General features: G+C 41.5%; 2 protein-coding genes across 3 annotated transcripts in view; one reads left to right on the top strand and one right to left on the bottom strand.

The window, feature by feature from the left end:
* Positions 1-12,328, top strand: part of LOC137139596 (chromodomain-helicase-DNA-binding protein 4-like) — a 24,962-nt gene extending 12,634 nt beyond the window's left edge. For both annotated transcript variants that reach the window (XM_067527187.1, XM_067527098.1), the window contains 27 exons: positions 423-614; positions 1,481-1,681; positions 1,771-1,908; positions 2,537-2,658; positions 3,039-3,212; positions 3,322-3,463; positions 3,791-3,922; positions 4,017-4,134; positions 4,318-4,442; positions 4,540-4,632; positions 4,869-5,007; positions 5,088-5,257; positions 5,439-5,616; positions 5,836-5,925; positions 6,178-6,269; positions 6,404-6,537; positions 6,802-6,946; positions 7,281-7,434; positions 7,585-7,682; positions 8,098-8,347; positions 8,750-8,803; positions 8,939-9,109; positions 9,190-9,298; positions 9,422-9,554; positions 10,691-10,886; positions 11,065-11,234; positions 11,976-12,328. In XM_067527187.1, the coding sequence (XP_067383288.1) occupies positions 423-614; positions 1,481-1,681; positions 1,771-1,908; positions 2,537-2,658; positions 3,039-3,212; positions 3,322-3,463; positions 3,791-3,922; positions 4,017-4,134; positions 4,318-4,442; positions 4,540-4,632; positions 4,869-5,007; positions 5,088-5,257; positions 5,439-5,616; positions 5,836-5,925; positions 6,178-6,269; positions 6,404-6,537; positions 6,802-6,946; positions 7,281-7,434; positions 7,585-7,682; positions 8,098-8,347; positions 8,750-8,803; positions 8,939-9,109; positions 9,190-9,298; positions 9,422-9,554; positions 10,691-10,886; positions 11,065-11,234; positions 11,976-11,990 (3,735 nt within the window). In that variant the 3' untranslated portion in view covers positions 11,991-12,328. The remainder of the gene's footprint in view (positions 1-422; positions 615-1,480; positions 1,682-1,770; positions 1,909-2,536; positions 2,659-3,038; positions 3,213-3,321; positions 3,464-3,790; positions 3,923-4,016; positions 4,135-4,317; positions 4,443-4,539; positions 4,633-4,868; positions 5,008-5,087; positions 5,258-5,438; positions 5,617-5,835; positions 5,926-6,177; positions 6,270-6,403; positions 6,538-6,801; positions 6,947-7,280; positions 7,435-7,584; positions 7,683-8,097; positions 8,348-8,749; positions 8,804-8,938; positions 9,110-9,189; positions 9,299-9,421; positions 9,555-10,690; positions 10,887-11,064; positions 11,235-11,975) is intronic.
* Positions 12,080-19,193, bottom strand: LOC137139680 (vesicle-associated membrane protein 2-like). The gene is made up of 5 exons (XM_067527321.1): positions 19,061-19,193; positions 17,303-17,432; positions 16,717-16,875; positions 14,695-14,746; positions 12,080-13,754 (listed from the first exon to the last, which is right to left on the bottom strand). Coding segments are annotated over exons 1-5 (360 nt in total). The 5' UTR covers positions 19,063-19,193; the 3' UTR covers positions 12,080-13,737.

Genomic DNA, 19,193 nt, shown 5'->3' with positions numbered 1-19,193 from the left:
ATCTTTATTGGCCTTGCACTTATGGCCAAAGTTACTGGGACGAGGTTATAGTGTTGCATAGACAAAGGTTGATGTAACTTATGAATCGTCCATCACACTGAAAAAAATGGGGTGGCAGTGGCTCATTGGTACAGTGGCCACCTACGGACCATAGGGTTGGACTTCCCCCAGTGTCCCTGGGCAAGGAGCTGAACCCCACGTAGGCCGTCCCCATCCACAGCCGTGGAGTGTCTGCCCCAAGCCTGGTAGGATTTGGGGAGGGTTGCATCAGGAACGGCGTCCGGTGTAAAAACTGATCCAAAGCAACATGCGGACAAACGTTCCGCTTTGGCGACCCTGAACTCACGGGATAAGCCGAAAGGACAAAAATAAATAAAAAAATAAAATAAAATCTAAGCTATTCCTTTCCTTTCTCCTCCTAGCCGACTATAAAGTTTGAGCGTCAACCAGAGTACCTGGACAGCACGGGGGGCACACTACACCCCTACCAGCTCGAGGGACTCAACTGGCTGCGGTTCTCTTGGGCTCAGGGCACGGACACCATTTTGGCCGATGAGATGGGTTTGGGAAAGACTGTCCAGACTGCCGTCTTTCTCTACTCGCTCTACAAAGAGGTAGGCAGCAGTGAGAAACGGGGACATGTTTGTGGAAATGTGTGATACACTCACACCCGAGCCCACACTGAAACTGTATACCATTGTTTTGTGGTAAAATACTTTAGATACACTTCCTCTCAACCACTGTGTCATCAATCAGTATAAACACGTTAAGCAAGTTTTGAATTAAACATTTTTTTTTCTTTAGTTAAATTTTCTTTTTAATTCACATAAGCTTGGTTAAATCAAATTTATTTAGTACTTTAGTACTCAGTCGTTTTCTGATTGAACCTTTGTATGATGGTGGTGCTGTTTGACTGTAGCTGCTGTCCTATTGGCCAGGAGCCATCCAGCCATTTTGTATAAGTCAGGTGAAATCTGACTATAATAAGTGGGATCTCAAACAGTAAACATTCAGACATGCATTATGTGTGCTGCTGCTGCCACCTAAGGGAGGGAGGCCAAAATACACTTCTGTCACAACTGCTCATGTTGTCTCTTAAGTGTTTGGAGGGGGGGGGGGGATTTTGCAGCTTGAATTTATAATGCAGTGCTGGGATGTTTAAAGAGTTCTGTGTGTGTGAGGGGGAGACTAACTTAATCATCACGTTTGCGCTAATTTGACACATGTAATTATTTTTGTCATTTGTTGAGCATAAATGTCACAAGCGACTTCTTACTGCTGAAGTGTGAATAAATGTTGAATTTCCTGTGAAAATAAATTGAACAGAATTTATACACTGTAAGCCTCCCAGTGCAAAGTCTGCCTTACGCTAATACGGCCACGTTAAATGCATAAAATTTTCATTTACTGTAAAACATCCAGTTTATAGACGCATGGCCACTGATTTGGACAACATATTGACTTCCTGTTTCACTTTCAGGGCCACTCTAAGGGGCCATTTCTGGTCAGCGCCCCACTCTCCACCATTATCAACTGGGAGAGAGAGTTTGAGATGTGGGCCCCTGACATGTACGTGGTGACCTACGTTGGAGACAAAGACAGCAGAGCAGTGATCAGAGAGAACGAGTTCTCCTTCGAGGACAATGCCATTCGAGGAGGGAAGAAGGCCTCCAGGATGAAGGTGAGAGGCCACAGAGGTCACTAAAGATAGAAAACAAATAAAAAAAAAAAAAGTTATTTATAGCATCCATTGTTTGCTTTGTCCAACAGAAAGACTCTTCAATCAAATTTCACGTTTTGCTCACCTCCTACGAGCTGATCACTATCGACATGGCCATCCTGGGCTCCATAGACTGGGCCTGCCTGGTGGTGGATGAGGCCCACAGGCTGAAGAACAACCAGTCCAAGGTGCAGAGACACATGCATGGCTCTTTTAGACCCTGAAAGAGAGAATGAAGAAGTCACTGAACATTGAGAACGGGTTGGGTATAAATGCTACATACATAAACATGGGTGTATTTAGATGCATCACAGTATCAGTTATTTGTTTTTACAGGCCATTTTTATAGTAAATCATGTCACATATTGACAATCAGTAAATTGAGACCACAGTAATGAGCTTTTCCTCTTTTTTTATTAGTAGTAAACACACACACACACTTTGGTTCTTGATCTGAATAAAGCTGAGCTTTCTTTAGCTTTTCTTGTTGCTGGGGGGCTTTTGTTTCTGTCTTGCACAGCTGGGTGCACTACAAGCTACTAAGCTGAGTTTCTATTGACAGTAAATGGCAGCTGTTGCTGACCAAGGAAAATGTCGCCTTTAGTGCAAAAGCACTTTGCGGTAAAGCTCCTCTGAGTTAGATAAAATAATCTCACAGGATCTATGTACTACCGCTCGATAATCACAACTATTCTCACTGCAGTGGACTTAGCTGTGAAATGATTTAGCCAACTGTTCTTTCTAAATGTTTAAGCTCCACTAAGCTAAAATCATGTGCAAACCATCCTAACTGAACCTATGTTTATTTTGCTGTAGTTTTTCCGGGTGTTGAACAACTACCCTCTGCAGCACAAGCTCCTGCTGACTGGTACTCCTCTGCAGAACAACCTGGAGGAGCTATTCCACCTGCTCAACTTCCTCACACCTGAGAGGTTCAGGTAAGATTGAAATATCTTTTTTTTCCTTTTCTGTTCTGTTTAGTTTTCTTTTCTTTCTCTTTATAGGTTGAACACATATTTATCCCTTTTTAAAACCTCTAAGCTGAAAAAACTTCCAGCAAACCGCCTGTAAAACACACTCGCACTGCTGTTTTTACTAGGGAATAAATTTGTGCAAGAGTTCTTATGTTAATGAGTGAAGCTGTTTAAACATTTAGCAGCAGGAACCAAATAGCTTGCAGTTTTTCAAGAGGTGGCAGTTTATTCACAACAAAAACATTTCCAGCAGCTGCTCCTCGCATATTACGGTACAGTGTGTATTTGCAGTGCTACTGAGCAGGAACGTTCTTACCTTTCTTTGTCCAACTCTCTGTCGGCAGTAACCTTGAGGGCTTCCTGGAGGAATTTGCTGACATTGCCAAGGAGGACCAGATCAAGAAGCTGCATGACATGCTGGGTCCGCACATGCTGAGGAGGCTGAAGGCTGATGTCTTCAAACACATGCCCTCCAAGACAGAGCTCATCGTGAGAGTGGAGCTCAGCCCCATGCAAAAGTGAGCCACGAGAGGTGCTCGATCGCTTGAAAGGACAGAAGCAGAAGTGCATATAAAAACAAGGCTTTATGACAATAAAGGGGTAAATGTTTATCTCTTCTGCTCATAGGAAGTACTACAAATTTATTCTGACAAAAAACTTTGAGGCCCTTAACACCAAAGGAGGAGGAAACCAGGTTTCTCTGCTCAACGTCGTCATGGACCTCAAGAAATGCTGCAACCACCCCTACCTCTTCCCTGCGGCTGCTATGGTACGACATAAAAACCTGGCAGAAATCAGTTATTGATGAAAAATATAAAGCGTTGGGATTAGAATTTAGTCCAGGCCTGATCACTTGGATATTTAAAATTTTGGGAGCAACCTATGAAGGAAATCATGTCTGTTTTGGAATAATAGAAATTAGTAATAAAAATAGTTTTGGTCATTGGGAAAAGGTGCCACATGCTATTTGATTATTTCATGCATGACATTTTACTCCTGTAAGTCTAAATGCATTTTAAAAATACGCTTTTAGGCAGGCATTTTTCTTTCATTTTTGGATCCAACTTTCTCATATTTTATTGGTCACACCAAACAGGAAGCCCCAAAGATGCCAAACGGGATGTACGACGGCAACTCTCTCACAAAGGCGTCTGGGAAACTGCTGTTGCTGCAGAAGATGATGAGGAAGCTGAAGGAGGGAGGACACAGAGTGCTCGTCTTCTCTCAGGTAGGACACCTAAGATGCCACCGGAGGGGTAACAGCTCCACTTTTATTATGTTTATGCATGAAATCTCTCCTTTTTCTTAATATTCTGATGCAGATGACCAAGATGTTGGACCTGCTTGAGGACTTCTTGGAAAATGAGGGCTACAAGTACGAGAGAATTGATGGCGGAATCACAGGAGGGATGAGACAGGAAGCCATCGATCGCTTCAACGGTGAGACTGAGAGAGATTCATTTAGCTCTTCTTTGACCCCCTTGCTGTCATTGTATTTTATTGCACCACCCTTTACAAAAATGAAACTAACTAAACATGTACCTTCTGAAAGTCATCTTAAAAAGACACTATTAAATTCCCATTAATTCATAAATTGAGCACTTTGCTCTTTTTTTTTTTCAGCACCGGGTGCTCAGCAGTTTGCCTTCCTGCTGTCGACGAGAGCCGGAGGTCTGGGTATTAACCTGGCCACTGCCGACACCGTCATCATCTACGACTCGGATTGGAATCCTCATAATGACATCCAGGTAAAAGAAATTCTACAGAAACAAATTATTAACCTGTTTAAAATGTGTGCTATTTGGGTCTTTTTGTTCATATCCCCCCCCCTCCTCTTGTGTCCAGGCCTTCAGTAGAGCTCATCGTATTGGCCAGAACAAGAAGGTGATGATCTACCGCTTTGTGACCAAGGCCTCCGTAGAGGAGAGAATCACTCAGGTGGGCAGGACAGGTTAAAGACACACATTGATGATTTAAATATTTATTTTGTCAGCTATTGTTTGCAAGTGCTACTAAATGGGTGACCACAACAAAACCTTCAAATCCCTGCTCTTACAGCTTGTTAAAAACCAATCAAATATTTTTGAATATCAAGCAATATCAAGTATTATTTGTCTGACTATTGATTGTCCTCTTTTTCTCTGTGTTCCATCCATCTTTTCTCCTTTCTCCAGGTTGCCAAGAAGAAGATGATGCTGACTCACCTGGTGGTCCGACCTGGTCTTGGATCCAAGACAGGCTCCATGTCCAAACAGGAACTGGACGACATCCTAAAGTTTGGAACCGAGGAGCTCTTCAAGGATGAGGGAGAAGGTGAGGACAAATTAATATGCTGGTCTGCGGGGACAGAGCGCAAGAAGCGACACATTTAATTGATGTGTTGTTATCTTCAGGTGAGAATAAAGAGGAGGACAGCAGCATCATTCACTACGACGACAAGGCCATTGACCGCCTGCTGGACAGGAACCAGGACGCCACAGACGATACAGAGCTGCAGAGCATGAACGAGTACCTGAGCTCCTTCAAGGTGGCTCAGTATGTGGTCAAAGATGAGGATGAGGAGGTAAGTAGAGTGTGGGTGTGTGTGTGTGTGTTGGGAGAGACAGTTGTGGTATATCTCATTCATCCAAATCATATTTTTAAACCCCTCATTTTTCCTCTCTTCTCCCCGTATTCACTGGTCTTTCCTAACTCTCTCGTGTGCTCTTTCCCTCTTTCTTCATCTTTTCCCCCCAACTTTCCAGGAGGAGGAAGTGCAGCGGGAGATCATCAAGCAGGAGGAGAGTGTTGATCCTGACTACTGGGAGAAGCTGCTGCGTCACCATTATGAACAGCAGCAGGAGGATCTGGCCCGCAATCTGGGCAAAGGCAAACGTATCCGCAAACAAGTCAACTACAATGATGGCTCACAAGAAGACAGAGGTAAAAGAAGGGTACACATTATTTTAAATGCTTTGCCAGTAGCAGCATTCAGAGGTCAGTTTAAAGCAAGTTTAAATTGATTGTCAGGAAAACAAGGTGGTTTTCAGGATATCTACGTGTTAGGCGTTTAGCCTGAGTGACAAAACAAGACACGTACCAGTTTAACTTCAGTCTTGGTGAACTTTGGAGTGAAAATCTTCTTTTGTTCCATTCTGGCAGCTGACTGGCAGGACGACCAGTCCGACGGCCAATCAGATTATTCTGTGGCATCTGAGGAGGGAGACGAAGACTTTGACGAGCGGTCAGAAGGTAAAAGTCAATACTCCCTTTAGCTTATTAGGTTAAAGAATTTTGGATAGTTTTGATTTTTCTAAATGTAAAGTCTTCCATTCCGTAGGATTGTAGTAACATTTATACTTTTTCGCACCAGAATAAACTGTGTAATGTAATAAAATGTGTGAGTAATAAAAATGTCTTAACAATGTGCTGAACATCCTCCTGCCTCCCTGTAGAGTTTTTGAGGTAACCTGTTTAATCGCAGCATCTGTTTCCTCTCTGCAGCCAACTCCCGCAGGCCGAACAGGAAGGGCCTAAGAAACGACAAAGACAAACCGCTGCCCCCCTTGCTGGCCAGGGTGGGAGGAAACATCGAGGTGAGTGGCTCAGCCCCCCTTAAACACCTGCAAAAATGTTCGGTTCAGTGTACTAATGCAGATAACCTCCGAAATGTTTCCTGCTAAGCTCCCTTTATGTAAAAACTGACATTTAATTCTATGCCGATTCCCAGGTGCTGGGTTTCAACTCTCGGCAGAGGAAGGCCTTCCTGAATGCAGTAATGCGTTATGGGATGCCGCCGCAAGATGCCTTCACCACTCAGTGGCTGGTCCGAGACCTGCGAGGGAAATCGGAGAAAGAGTTCAAGTACGAAACACATCTAAAGCAAAATATCAACTAGTTAAATGTCTGTGGTGGAAGGTGATACACAACCAGAGGAACTTAAAATGAAATTATAAGAGTTTTTTTTGTTTTTTGGAAATGAATATTTATCAAATTTCTGTAATGGAAGTATTTTTACCTATTTTCATCTTAAATTCATTATCTGAGAAATTTTTTTTTTTTTTTTAAATCCTAAAATACGTTTGTAGTTGCCTGCACAAATCTAAACTTTTGGCTTTATCTTTACAGGGCCTATGTGTCTCTCTTCATGCGTCACCTCTGTGAGCCTGGAGCCGATGGGGCGGAGACCTTCGCAGATGGTGTCCCAAGGGAAGGCCTGTCCCGACAACACGTCCTCACTCGCATCGGTGTTATGTCACTTATTCGCAAAAAGGTACCAATTTCAACAAGTGTGAGAAAGAAAAACACAAATTGGCGTAATGCTTTTGTCAGTTATTACTATGCATGTCATGCAGTGGAGCAGTGTGTCTGGCTGATGCGTTCTAACCATTTTTGCAAAAAGAGCAACGATTTCTGAAAAATTAAGCAATACTTTTACATTTAACAATACAATTTTGGGATAAAGACTTATAAATTCACTCTTATGTGCAACCCACAAATGGTGACAGAGCGTCGAGGTCACAGTGGTTGGACACTTTCTGTATCAGCGGTGATGTGTTCAAAGGTACGAAATCTTCTGACAGACTCATGTGATCTATGTACATCAGGTTCAGGAGTTTGAACATGTCAACGGCCAGTGGTCGATGCCCTGGATGGCTGAACTGGAAGAGAACAAGAGGGCTGCCCCTCAGCCCGACTCCCCAGGAAAAACCCCGTCCACCGGCACCCCCGCTGACACTCAGCCCAACACACCTGCGCCAGGTAACGCACATTACTCAGGTTTCAGTTTTTCAGTTTTCAAACCTTTTAAGTTTGTGTAGTAACTATCAATGTAAATGTCTAAAATGTCCTGTGTAAGGTTACAAAGTAGAAAATGAGTAAACATTGTAATTAATCTCTGTATCTTTGTAGTTGATGACTCCTCAAAGAATGAGGATGGAGAGAAGGAAGTGAAGAAAGAGGGTGATGCAGAGAAGAACGGGAAAGAGGCTGTCAAGGCCACAAATGAGGTAAAGACCCATGTTTTTAAGTGTTGGTAATATGACATCTTCACTTTGAAAATTGAAAAGCTAATTTCACCAATTTTCAACTTGCTCTCTATAGCTTCAGGGTGTAAACGTACATTAACGAATTGTAAACTTCCCTCTGACTTCTATTTATTAAAAGATTTCTCTGCTTCTAGCTAATAAACTCCTCTGGACGACATCACCTGGAGGAATTTTTTTTTTATCATTAGGAGTTCAGATGATTGAGTAGAGCGATATTTTAATTTAGGGAATTCAAAGGAAAGTTTGATGGCATTTGTGTACATGTACTACACAAAATAAAACCAAAAGAAGTTAAAAATCAGCCAAGGCTTCCTTTTAATAGCAGAGGGACAATTTCTTTTTCAAGATGAATCACAAAAATCCCCTTTTTGGCCAGGTGATAGCCATCCCAGATGACGACGAGAAGAGTCCTTCTGCCGAGCAGCAGGAGAAAAAGAACGGAGAGGAGCCAATGGAGACGGACAAACCCAGTAATGGAGACGCTGATGGCAGCAAAGAGAAGGACAGCGATAAGAAGGAGGGGGAGAGTGAGAAGAAGAGTGCAGACAGAGGAGAGGAAACAAAGTCGCCTTTAGAGGCCAAGACGGAAGGGTCAGAGGTCAAATCTGAGGACTCTGAGGTCAAAGGTAAAGCAAGTTTTTAATTAGGTTCAGATTCTGCTTTTTGTTCTGTTACACATTTTTTTTCAGGATTCTTTATATGTTTGTTTTTTTTTCACAAGAGAGAACATGGATTTGTGCTTATACAACAAAGTGTCTAGAAACTGGAACTTTATATCTAAACTCAGTTTGAAGTTCAATTAAATCCAAATATTTACTACATTGAATTTGCACAGTTATGTGAATTTCTGAATTACTAAATCATTTAAAGTGATTAGGGATAAATGTTTTTTAAATGTTACACTTGGTGGTTGGTTTAATTTTGTAGCTAAAGTCTGGCCAAATCTCATGTGATCATGTTGTGTGTTTTTTTGTTTTTTTTGACACTTTTTTCTTCTTTTCATGCTTGTTTCTTATTTCTTTTTGTAGCAGAAGACAAAACAGAAAAGATGGACATCACGCCTCCGGCAGATGAAAAGAAAGGTAACATGCGTTTTTTTTTTTACATTCGTTACAGAAACCACCATAAAAAAATTTTATTTCTTTTTTTTTAAGCAGAGGTTTGCAGATGATCTGCCTTCTTTTTGTCTTGCTAATTTTCCAATTCACCTGGCACAGAACTGAAGGAGGAGAAAGAGGCTCAGAAGCCCGAGGATGCGACCAAACTGCAGAATGGCGATGGCAGCAAGGAGGGCACCGCCTCAGCTGCTGCTGCTGGAGCCGCCAGTGAGGAGAAGAAGAAGGCCAAGAGCAGGTTCATGTTCAACATCGCTGACGGAGGATTCACCGGTACAAACGGACACACACTCAAAATGAAACGCAAATCATTTTAAGGCTGTATCATTTTATCTCTGTTCTCTTTCTTTCAGAACTTCACTCCTTGTGGCAGAATGAGGAACGTGCTGCCACGGTTACCAAGAAAACCAATGAGATCTGGCACCGCCGCCATGACTACTGGCTACTGGCTGGCATCATACAGTATCCTTTCCCCATATTTCACTGTGGTGGATGTATCAGGGGATGTTTTCACTTGGCTTCACCTTCAATCACCCTTCTTTTTTAAATAAAGGAGAAGTTTCCCTTGACCGTTGCTCTCTCCAGACACGGCTACGCCCGCTGGCAGGACATCCAGAATGATGTGAAGTTCGCTATCCTCAACGAGCCTTTTAAAGGAGAGATGAACAGAGGCAACTTCCTGGAAATCAAGAACAAGTTCCTCGCCAGACGGTTCAAGGTACGAACATAAATCTTAAAGGTCACGAAATCTGTTTTTAGATGAGCTTGGTTCATTTTGGTCCATCTTCCTCCTACTTTTTCATTTTTTGCAGCTTGCTTTTCTCATAATAAATCAAATCTATTGTTCAAGAAGTTTGGGAAAATTATTAATGAATCTAATCAGGACTATAGTGATTGGCTCTGAAGAAACTCAAACACCAGACTAGCGGCAACATCAGTTGTTCATTTTATTTTTTCTTCCCTTATTTATTTTGTTTCAGAATGTCTTTTTGAGCTAACCTCACTGTAACAGTATCTACTAGCAATTAAAAATAGGTGTCAGAGTAAAGTGGCAGCAGGAAACAACAATGGGTCAGTGGGTACAGGAAATCACAGGGTTTCTGCAGGTGCATTCAGCTTCTGCAATAAAAGAAAAAAATGTTTACATTTTATTGCTAAACATTATCTAAAATAAGAGTCTGTGGCTGTGTTTGAAGTCATCCCCTTACTCACCACATAGTTCACAAGTGTGTTCTACATTTTGTAGTATTGTCTGAATGTTGAGTGTGTAAATCTGTTCACTATATGGTTTACTCAAAGTATCCCACAATGCAAAACTAAAAGTAGCCTACAAATGCTCCCTGTTTCAGAAATGAGAACGTTTCCATCACACAGCTCAAACAGCTGTTTGTACGGTTACTAGGTGTCGGAAATGTCATTCAATGTCCATGAAATTACACATTGACAGAACTAAATTAAAAACAACAAACTGAAAAACTAAACATTTTATTTATATATTTTTTGTTAGACAATTTTGCGATTTAACTGCACAGCTGCATCTTTCATCCACAGCCTACAGTGGCTGGGATACCCACCAACCATCACTTGCTGAAGTGTTCAGGATTATTACTATATACATATGCAAATTATTTTCTCAGATGATAGGCACCAAGGTGGCCTTGGTGGCTGGCTGGGGTGTGATGGTGGGGTGGGATTTGAACCCGCTGCCTTCTGCATCCCATTCCAATGATCTACCACTGAGCCACCAGGCCCCCAATTGATCCTAAAATTTAGTTTGATTATTTCTCTATCACTCAGCCTCAATGTATATAAATTTCACAGTAACACAGCCTCTTCTTTCACTCCTCCTTGCAGCTGTTAGAGCAGGCGCTGGTGATTGAGGAGCAGCTGCGCCGCGCCGCGTACCTCAACATGTCGGAGGACCCCTCCCACCCCTCAATGGCCCTCAACACCCGCTTTAGCGAAGTGGAGTGTCTCGCCGAGTCCCATCAGCACCTCAGCAAGGAGTCTATGTCCGGAAATAAACCGGCCAACGCCGTCCTGCACAAAGGTGAGTCAGAACCAGTTTTAAACGGAGTGAATGAACAGAATCTCATCAGTATTTCCATTATTTCTTTTTAGTATTATTATTATTTACCATAGATGAACCATAAATATGTTTAAACAAACTCTCGAGCTCAGTGTGTGAGAGAGTACAGGTCCTTATTTGCCCTCTCTCTGTGTCTCAGTGCTGAAGCAGTTGGAGGAGCTGCTGAGTGACATGAAGGCAGATGTCACCCGCCTCCCAGCAACCATCGCCCGGATACCGCCTGTTGCCGTGCGACTCCAGATGTCCGAGAGGAACATCCTGAGTCGGCTGGCGAGCCGAGGCCCCGAAACACAGGCACAGACGCAACAGGTACAACTATGTTTTTTAAATCGGCGGCTCGGGTTTAAAAAAAACTCCTTTGTTTTAACGGCATTTGAGATTCCGCAAGTGAGATTTGGCTGATTAAAACATCTGCTAGACCTTTATTTTTTATCTTCTATTTCCTGTGTTCATTGTTGTTTCTTAGCTCAAGAACAAACATACATTATACTTTGAAATAGCTCATGAAAAAAAAAATTCTTACTGAATAGATGTATTGAATTGTTGAATGATTGTAGATTGAAATGTAAAAAATAATTTTAATTTTTTTTTTTTCTCTTACTGTAATGTTGTAAAGAAGCGGGAAAAATGCATTGACTATAGCTGTCGGGCATTTTATTTCAAATTAAACTGAAAAAATTGCACCTTGGTCCAGTGTTTGCAAACACATGCAGCAGACATTTATTGTGATTTCACAAAGTACAGCTCCTTTTCATGTGCTAGATGTCTGATTCGTGCTGGAAAGTGACTTCTTTAGACCCTGCAATAACCTCTGCTTTCATTCAGCCTTTCTCTCTGCCGCTTGACATGTCTGCAGACTCTTTCCCTGCAAACATGCTCTTGTGAACCTGGTTCACACGTGGCAGAGAAACTACCTTTCTCCAAATGTGTGACGTAAAACTAAGACTCGCCCATTAGAATATTTGTCTCTAGTTAAAGAAAAAAAAAATGACAGTTGGGTAGATATGATACATTATAAAACACTAACCATGTGTCTTGTTTCTGCTTCAGATGTCGCAGCAGTAGACTGAAACACGGCTCTTTTACCTCGAAAACCACCCCCTGCCTCACCTCGACATTCCTGATTGGTGCACAGGAGAATGACGAACAGTGTACCCAAGCTTGAAGCCACGCCCAGTTCACTTTTCTCGACACCCCCCCTGCCCCCCCTCAAACAGACTTGACAGTTTTTCTGGAGGATCAAATCCTTTTCTGACCCACAACCCCCCCGAATTTTTAGGCTGTGGACAGAGAAACTATTTTATTTTTTTCCTCATTTTTTTCAATTTCTGTATTAATATTATTGATATAATGTTATTATGATGGTTTTTTGGGACCTAAATAAAAAATGTAATAAAAAAAAATGTCTTTGACTGGTTAGTTGGGCAGATTTACGTTGAAGCAAACGTCCGGTTAAATTTTTGGCTTCTTTAACAACAGGAGTTTCTCGGTGTGGCTTTTGTGAGCACGAGAGGTTAAGCACAGACACAGTCGACCATCTTGTCGGCAATTTCTGCTCGAGGTTCTGCTGTCAGGTGCAGAGACCAAAACCGGGGACGAATACTGGACTCGCATTATTCAGGTGAGCACAAACACTGTTCTACATACATTATCATGTTGTTGTTGTTGTTGTTGTTGTTGGGAAAAGGCCACTTTTCCTACAAATGCTCAGTCTCTCATTGTATATTTCAAGTCAGGCCTCCGTTTCCAGTTTTGTTTCACTAATTAGAGATTGAAACAGCAGTTTTCTGCATTTGGAGACCGGCTCAAACAAACAAAGCAAATCTTTTTTGTGTAGTTTAGCACATTAATTTATTTGAAATCGCAGGCTATAATTACAAGAACAGAACCTGCAGCGATACACGATTTCCACTGAACACTAGGAATAACACTCAAAATTAAACATTTACAGTTTTGGACTAAGCTTGAAGCTCATGTTTCTTACGAGAACCAGCTGTGACATAAACATCTCCCATTAATTGTGAGTAACTTTGGAAATTTGGTCTTTCAGAGACAGAAAACAACCACGACGCGGCTTTAAGGAGCAATTTTTCTTCTGACAAAGTCCCAGACTGAATCCTTACATGTCCCCCCCAGGCCATCATAAAGAAATTATAGATGTGTAGCACAAAAACGAAGAATGATTTGTGTGTTTAGAAGCAGAAAACCCAACCAGCCTCCAGACAAACGTATTTAACATACGGACAATGATTGAAGGACTGAATAAATATCTAAATAAAGAGATTTAGTAGCTTAAGGTGACTTCTGTCACGTTTTCTCCTGCTTCTCTTGGTGCGGTCACACCTAAAGGAAGACTGAGGGGATGGAGACCACCAGAGGTCTGCACTTAACTTTGCCTTCTCCTTGATCTGCCCGGCAGTCGTTGTGTTTCCTTTCTAATTTCACTCTTTTTTTGCATAGATTTCTTCCTCTTGCACACAAAAATTCGGCTCTATGGATTTAGAGTGACACATACACTCTGGTTTGATTTACACAGGTTGATACAGCAAGTGTCAGGAAGTAAAGAGAGTCAATTTCTGCAGCTAATACATTCACAGTTCCCCTCTGCTGTCCCTCCCAGCGATGTTAAATGACTAAAATATCCACCTTCATCCACCTTCTGTTTGGAGTAGAGATGACAGGAGGCACTGGAGCATATTACAGACGATGCATCAAGGTTTCTGAGGGAGTCAGAAGTGAGGAGGGGGAGAATTGGCTGAAGTTGACTCGGCGGTGAAGACTGTGGCCTGTGTTTCCGTCCCTGAAGATCAGCTCAGTAGAAGAAATACACTGAGAACATAGATCACAGATATTGCATTTTCTGAGTAACGTTTGTAAGAAAAGACATCTGAAACATTTTCAGTGTTTTGTTCTATGATCGGCCGACGACGCTGACGTCGTCCTCGGGACCAGAGTCTTCATAAAGTATAAACTTTGTTCACTATATTAAAAGAAAACCAAATGACAGAACAATTCTACAGACAGTGAGAAAAGACGATTAATGCAAAACTGCAAACTCCAGGCCCCTGCACCAAAAAGATGTCAGATGATTAATTTTAACCCAGTTTATCCTGGATTTGTGAGCTTACGATCACATGACCTATTGTAACGTTTAAGTCGACCCTTTGAAACAGGTAAACCTGAGCTGTCGTGGAGCAGGTATACAAATTTTGTAGTACTTTACTTTACCACACTATACTTCAGAGGGGATTACTTGACTTCCAGTCGTAGTTACTCTTGGGTTAAAAGTTTTAATAATAAAGGGCAACTTTAGCAATTTTTTATCTTTGACTATAGTTTTGGGTGGGGGGTGGTGGTCATGTATAGAAATAAACAAAAAAACGTCTGTGTGACTTCCAAAATTGAAATATCTCTCTTGGCCTTAAAAGCAACTCCAGATGACATCATTGGGACATCATCTCCTTCCTTATACTACAGAAGTTGATGTCTTGGTCTTCCAAAACTCCTCCGGGTGATATCATCTTAACTTCAGATCTATAAAATGATGCTACACTGATGACGAAAACAACATTTCTGACAGAATGTACAGTAAAACTTTCATACTTGAAGTATATGTTGGTGATAATTGTTTTGAACTCATGTCTTTACTGTACTAATGCAATATTTTAAAACTGTAGTTTTAAAGCTGTAGTTTGAAAATACTACTTCCAGTACAACCTACAGCAACACTATCGTGTTTGACGTGTTGTGAGGGTTTTCAGTTACTCACAGAAGATGACTCCGACAAATATAACGCCTACAACTGCCATGATGATCATCATCTGCAAAGAAAAAAAAACCACAAACCAGAGCATGAACTTTATTATTTATTTCCTCTTGTGTTGGTTTATTTTTCAGTAGGCGTTAAAATAGGTCTGGATTTATCTTCACTGGATTTAAAGGAGACCTTCACTGATATTTAACCTTGTTCTTTTGATTCTAGTTTGGGCAGTAGATTTAAATAAATTGATCATTAAACATTCGTGCTCAAACTGCTCTTCCAGAGCTGCTCCAGATATCATGATCTGAACTCCTAATGATGAACGAGTCCTCAGCTAGAAGCAGGGACATGCTTTAATGTAGGGAAGTCGGGAAAGTTTAAAAAGCATCAATGTACATTTACACCCTAAGCTAAACCCATAGAAAGCCAGTTGGAAATTAGTGAAGTCGCCCTTTGTTTGTATTTGAAAAGTTTTAAAACTGGTGGTTGGCTGACACAAAGGGCGAGAGAGTTTAATAAGAACAGAGGGTTAGAGAGAGAGAGAGGGATCAGTGTCATCTTGATCTGTGTCCATGTGCAGAGAATCAAAAAGACCAAGAGAGACCAGATGTCAGTGCACGGGTTGGTTTTGGAAGTTTTGTAACTGTTGGGTTATTTACGTATGTTTTAGTATAATGATACAGTATAATGTAAAATCACAAAGTTTAATTGACATTCGTCTGGGACTATTTTCAGCAGCGGATTAATCCATATTTGTTTATGTAGTGAGCATCTGGGGCAGCAGGACAGTATATTTACTGCATCTGAGTCCAAAAGTGTTTTCATGATAAAGAAACCTTTGTGGGTCTCCCTGATGTGTTCTGAATAAATTGAGGAGCTCTGTGGATGGAAGTTACTGCCGAATTATAAAAAAATAAAAAAGTAAATCAATCAATATATTTTTTAAAAACTACAATTGAAAGACGAGTGTTGCTCATTAAAAGTCCCTGTTGTTGACGTCACTGTGGGATTTGGGTCTATGATAAAGTAAACATGGATTATCGCCACTTTTAAGTTTGTGCTGGCAAAAACACTCCAACGAAGACAGAGGTGCTCGGGTTAAAATCGGAGGCTCGGAAACGCATCACGCAACGTGAGGGTCATCACACAGGTACACGCACAAACTGGTGTGTGTCTGTGTGGGGGAAGGGGCTGTTATGTCACACATCGCAGCTGGCTCTTTAATCCCACATGTCACTTTAATCCAGATTGGGATTTCTCTGTATGCTGTCAGTCAAGATGCCCCCTCCCCCTCCCCCTCTCTTACTCTCTCTCTCTCCCCTTATGTTACCATCCTCCTGATTGGATGATGGGTCTGGTTGCTGAATCAATGCCGGGACATGTCAGTGAGACTAGTTAGTCCTGTTTACTTTATCCCCGTTTAAGATGCAGTTTTAAAGCAGTATTTTGGATCATTGCTTTTCTGACAGTATAAATTTACTATAGGCCTTATAGTTTTATTGATTTACTTTTATGAAGCTTGGTGGTGTTTTTCACATGTGTACGACATTAAACTCAACAGTAAAGCGGTTCGACTTCCTGTCCCTGGGCAACGCGGTAATTGTAATTGGAAACACGTTGCAAGGAGTTCACTCCAAGGTCGCAGGGTCAACGGAGCTCCGCAGTGTTTTCTGCTCCCCTTACCTCCATGACTGATCTTTGTCAAATAAAGTTCGAAGTACGAGTAAAGTCAAAGTAGCAATAGTACTAGTACTTTGTACGAAGTGACAAACACGGGTGAAGCGGACGAGCTCTGCAAACAGTCTCACAAATAATAACTTAAATTTTGTCTGTGCTTGTCTTATTACACATCTTCAACCTGTCATTTGTGTATTTGGTGTGTGTACGTCGTTGTTCTTCTGTTGAGAAGCAACAGTGTCTTGTCCCCAAATGTCCCTTCCACTAATTGCGGACTAAAAAGAAATGACTTTGTTTGCCATCGGGACTGCGTGCGGTGATGCCGACTGGCTGAGCCACCTGAACTAGCCCCACCTTGCAGTTTTTCCACCAGTACTTGTTCTTGAGTTTGGCAGCGCTGCTCTCGAACTGCGAGGCTCCGGCCTGCAGGGCGTCGGCCCGGTCGTCCAGCTCAGACAGCTTCTGGTCTCTCTCCAGGACTTTGTCCACGTTCACTCGCATGATGTCGACCACCTGAAGGAGGGAGAAAAAAAAAAAACCCACTCACCCTCAGTTGATGAACATTTTCTGGGTTTTAGACTTTCAGATCAGAGTTGGGAGGAATGTGAAAACATTGTATTTATCCTCTTTCTTCTTCCTCTGCTGTCTCTCATGATGCCGTCAAGCTAAATATTTCTCCAACATTTAATGTCATCTCCAGCTTCCTTTTTGAGCCTCTAGCATTTGGTCGGATTTTTTTATAGCAAATAAAATAAATGTTCCCTTTGTCCCGTTGTTAAAGCCTATACGTCATCTATGTTATTTCTGTTTTTAATTTTTTCTTAAATGAAAGCAAAAGTTTTACTTTTATACAATTTCATTGTATAATTGATTTAATGATATAATAATTGACCCAGTTTGTGATGTATTTAACTCCACAGAAAAGAGCACCTGTCCTCACCTCGTCCACCTGTGCCTGGGTCTGCTGGAGTCGTCTGTTGCTGGTGAGGTTCGGGGCAGAGGCTGGAGGGCCCCCCTCACCCTCCGGTGCCCCAGGACCTCCTGGAGTACCTGCTGCTTCAGGGGTCGACCTGTGCGTGGGACATACAGAGGAAGTGAGGTCAGAAAAATGGGCAATTTGTCTCAGAAAGAAAAAAAGGGTTCGGCCTCATTACACTTACAGATTTTAAACCACAAACTAGGATTCAGTTAGAGAAACATGACTCATCAAACCAAAATACAGTGGAGCCTTTTATGTAAATATGTAACCTGTCTATCATTTTTACTCAAAATAGTTATAAACAAAGTAAAAAGTAAGTTTAAAAAAAAAAAAAAAAAAAAAACATTTGTTTGCAAAAAATAATCTGCCTGCATGGAATTGCTAGAAATTTCCACTGTGACAAAATATATGAAACCATTTTTATCATGTAAAGTGCCTTGTGATGACATTTTTGTAAATTGGCACTATATAAATAAAGTTTAATTGAATTGAATGTACATAATAATAAAATGTTACTTATTTATAATGACAGTGATTTATTTCAGCTTCAGATTTGAGCTGAAATCAGGTAGCTACCACCTAGCCAGCCCCCTGGACCCACCCTAGGGTCAGACACTAAAATGAATCACTATTATTTTAAAATAATAATAATAATTAAAAAAAAAAAAGTATCATGTACAAGGGGTGACAGTGGCTCAGTTGTTAGAGTGGCTGCCTACTGGCCCCGCTATTCCCGACCACATGTTGAAGTGTCTCTGGGCAAGACACTTAACCCCCCAACAGTCCATCCCCATCCCCAGCCAAGCAGTGCCCGGTAGAAACTGGGGAGGGTTGTGGTCAGGAAGGGCATCCGGTGTAAAACCTGTGCCAAATCAACATGCGGACAAACGATCCGCTGTGGTGACCCTGAACTCACGGGATAAGCCGAAAGGACCAAAAATAAATTCGTACAAAAATGTAATTAGGTACATTTGAAGTGTTTCTTAAATTGTGTCACATTCGGATTATTGCAGTTTTAAGTTTAAATCATTTAATTTCAGTGAAATAATTTCCTGGCCACCACAGTGCAATGATTGTGGATGCGCCCCTGCAATTCACAGCGACAAAGTATGAGCACTTCAGAAGGACAAACAGTTACATTTTTTTTAATTCCTACACAGCAGCATACATCAGGTTTGTTGCCTCGGGCGTTTTTTCCAGAGCCAAAATGGAGAAAGATTAGAGCAGGAATCAACATGTATTATAACCTTCCCCTCGCCCTCCCCTTCCCCAAACAAAACAAACACACACACTCACACGTACACACACACCAGTCCCCTCAATTAGAATAAATACATAAAATAATAAAAAAAAAAATGCTTTCTAAAATTTCTGCTGTAGTTTTTGGACACATGTTGACTGCTGTTTGCTGCAGCAGCTGATCGCAGTAAAACTGATGCATGTGTTTGGGAGTCAGATGGTGAGTCATGGTGAGTCAAAGAGCTGCAGCCCAGAAAATTCCAGACGACTTTCCTCTTTGTAAAATATTGAAGGCATAATAAAACTGACAGAGATGTGAATTGATATCACAAACCCTTCGCAGCAGGGGAATCAAATAAATATCTACATGTTTGATTCACCCACTGATGGAATTAGATTAACTTTAATAATCTACTAGAATAACGTGATATTTGGGGACTTTAGATGTTCAGAAAGAATAAAAACAAATGAAGTACTCACATCTCAACGGCAGGACGATGGAGATAATCTGTGTCCGAGAGAGTAAGAGAGGGAGGGATAAGGTGAGGGAGGGGAGAGAGAGAGAGAGAGAGAGAGAGAGACAGCTTGTTAGATTAGAGCATCACGTGATTCT

Source organism: Channa argus, chromosome 1 (genome assembly GCF_033026475.1).
Source record: "Channa argus isolate prfri chromosome 1, Channa argus male v1.0, whole genome shotgun sequence".
Taxonomy (NCBI): Eukaryota; Metazoa; Chordata; class Actinopteri; order Anabantiformes; family Channidae; genus Channa; species Channa argus.
This window is presented reverse-complemented; position numbering and strand designations above follow the sequence as displayed.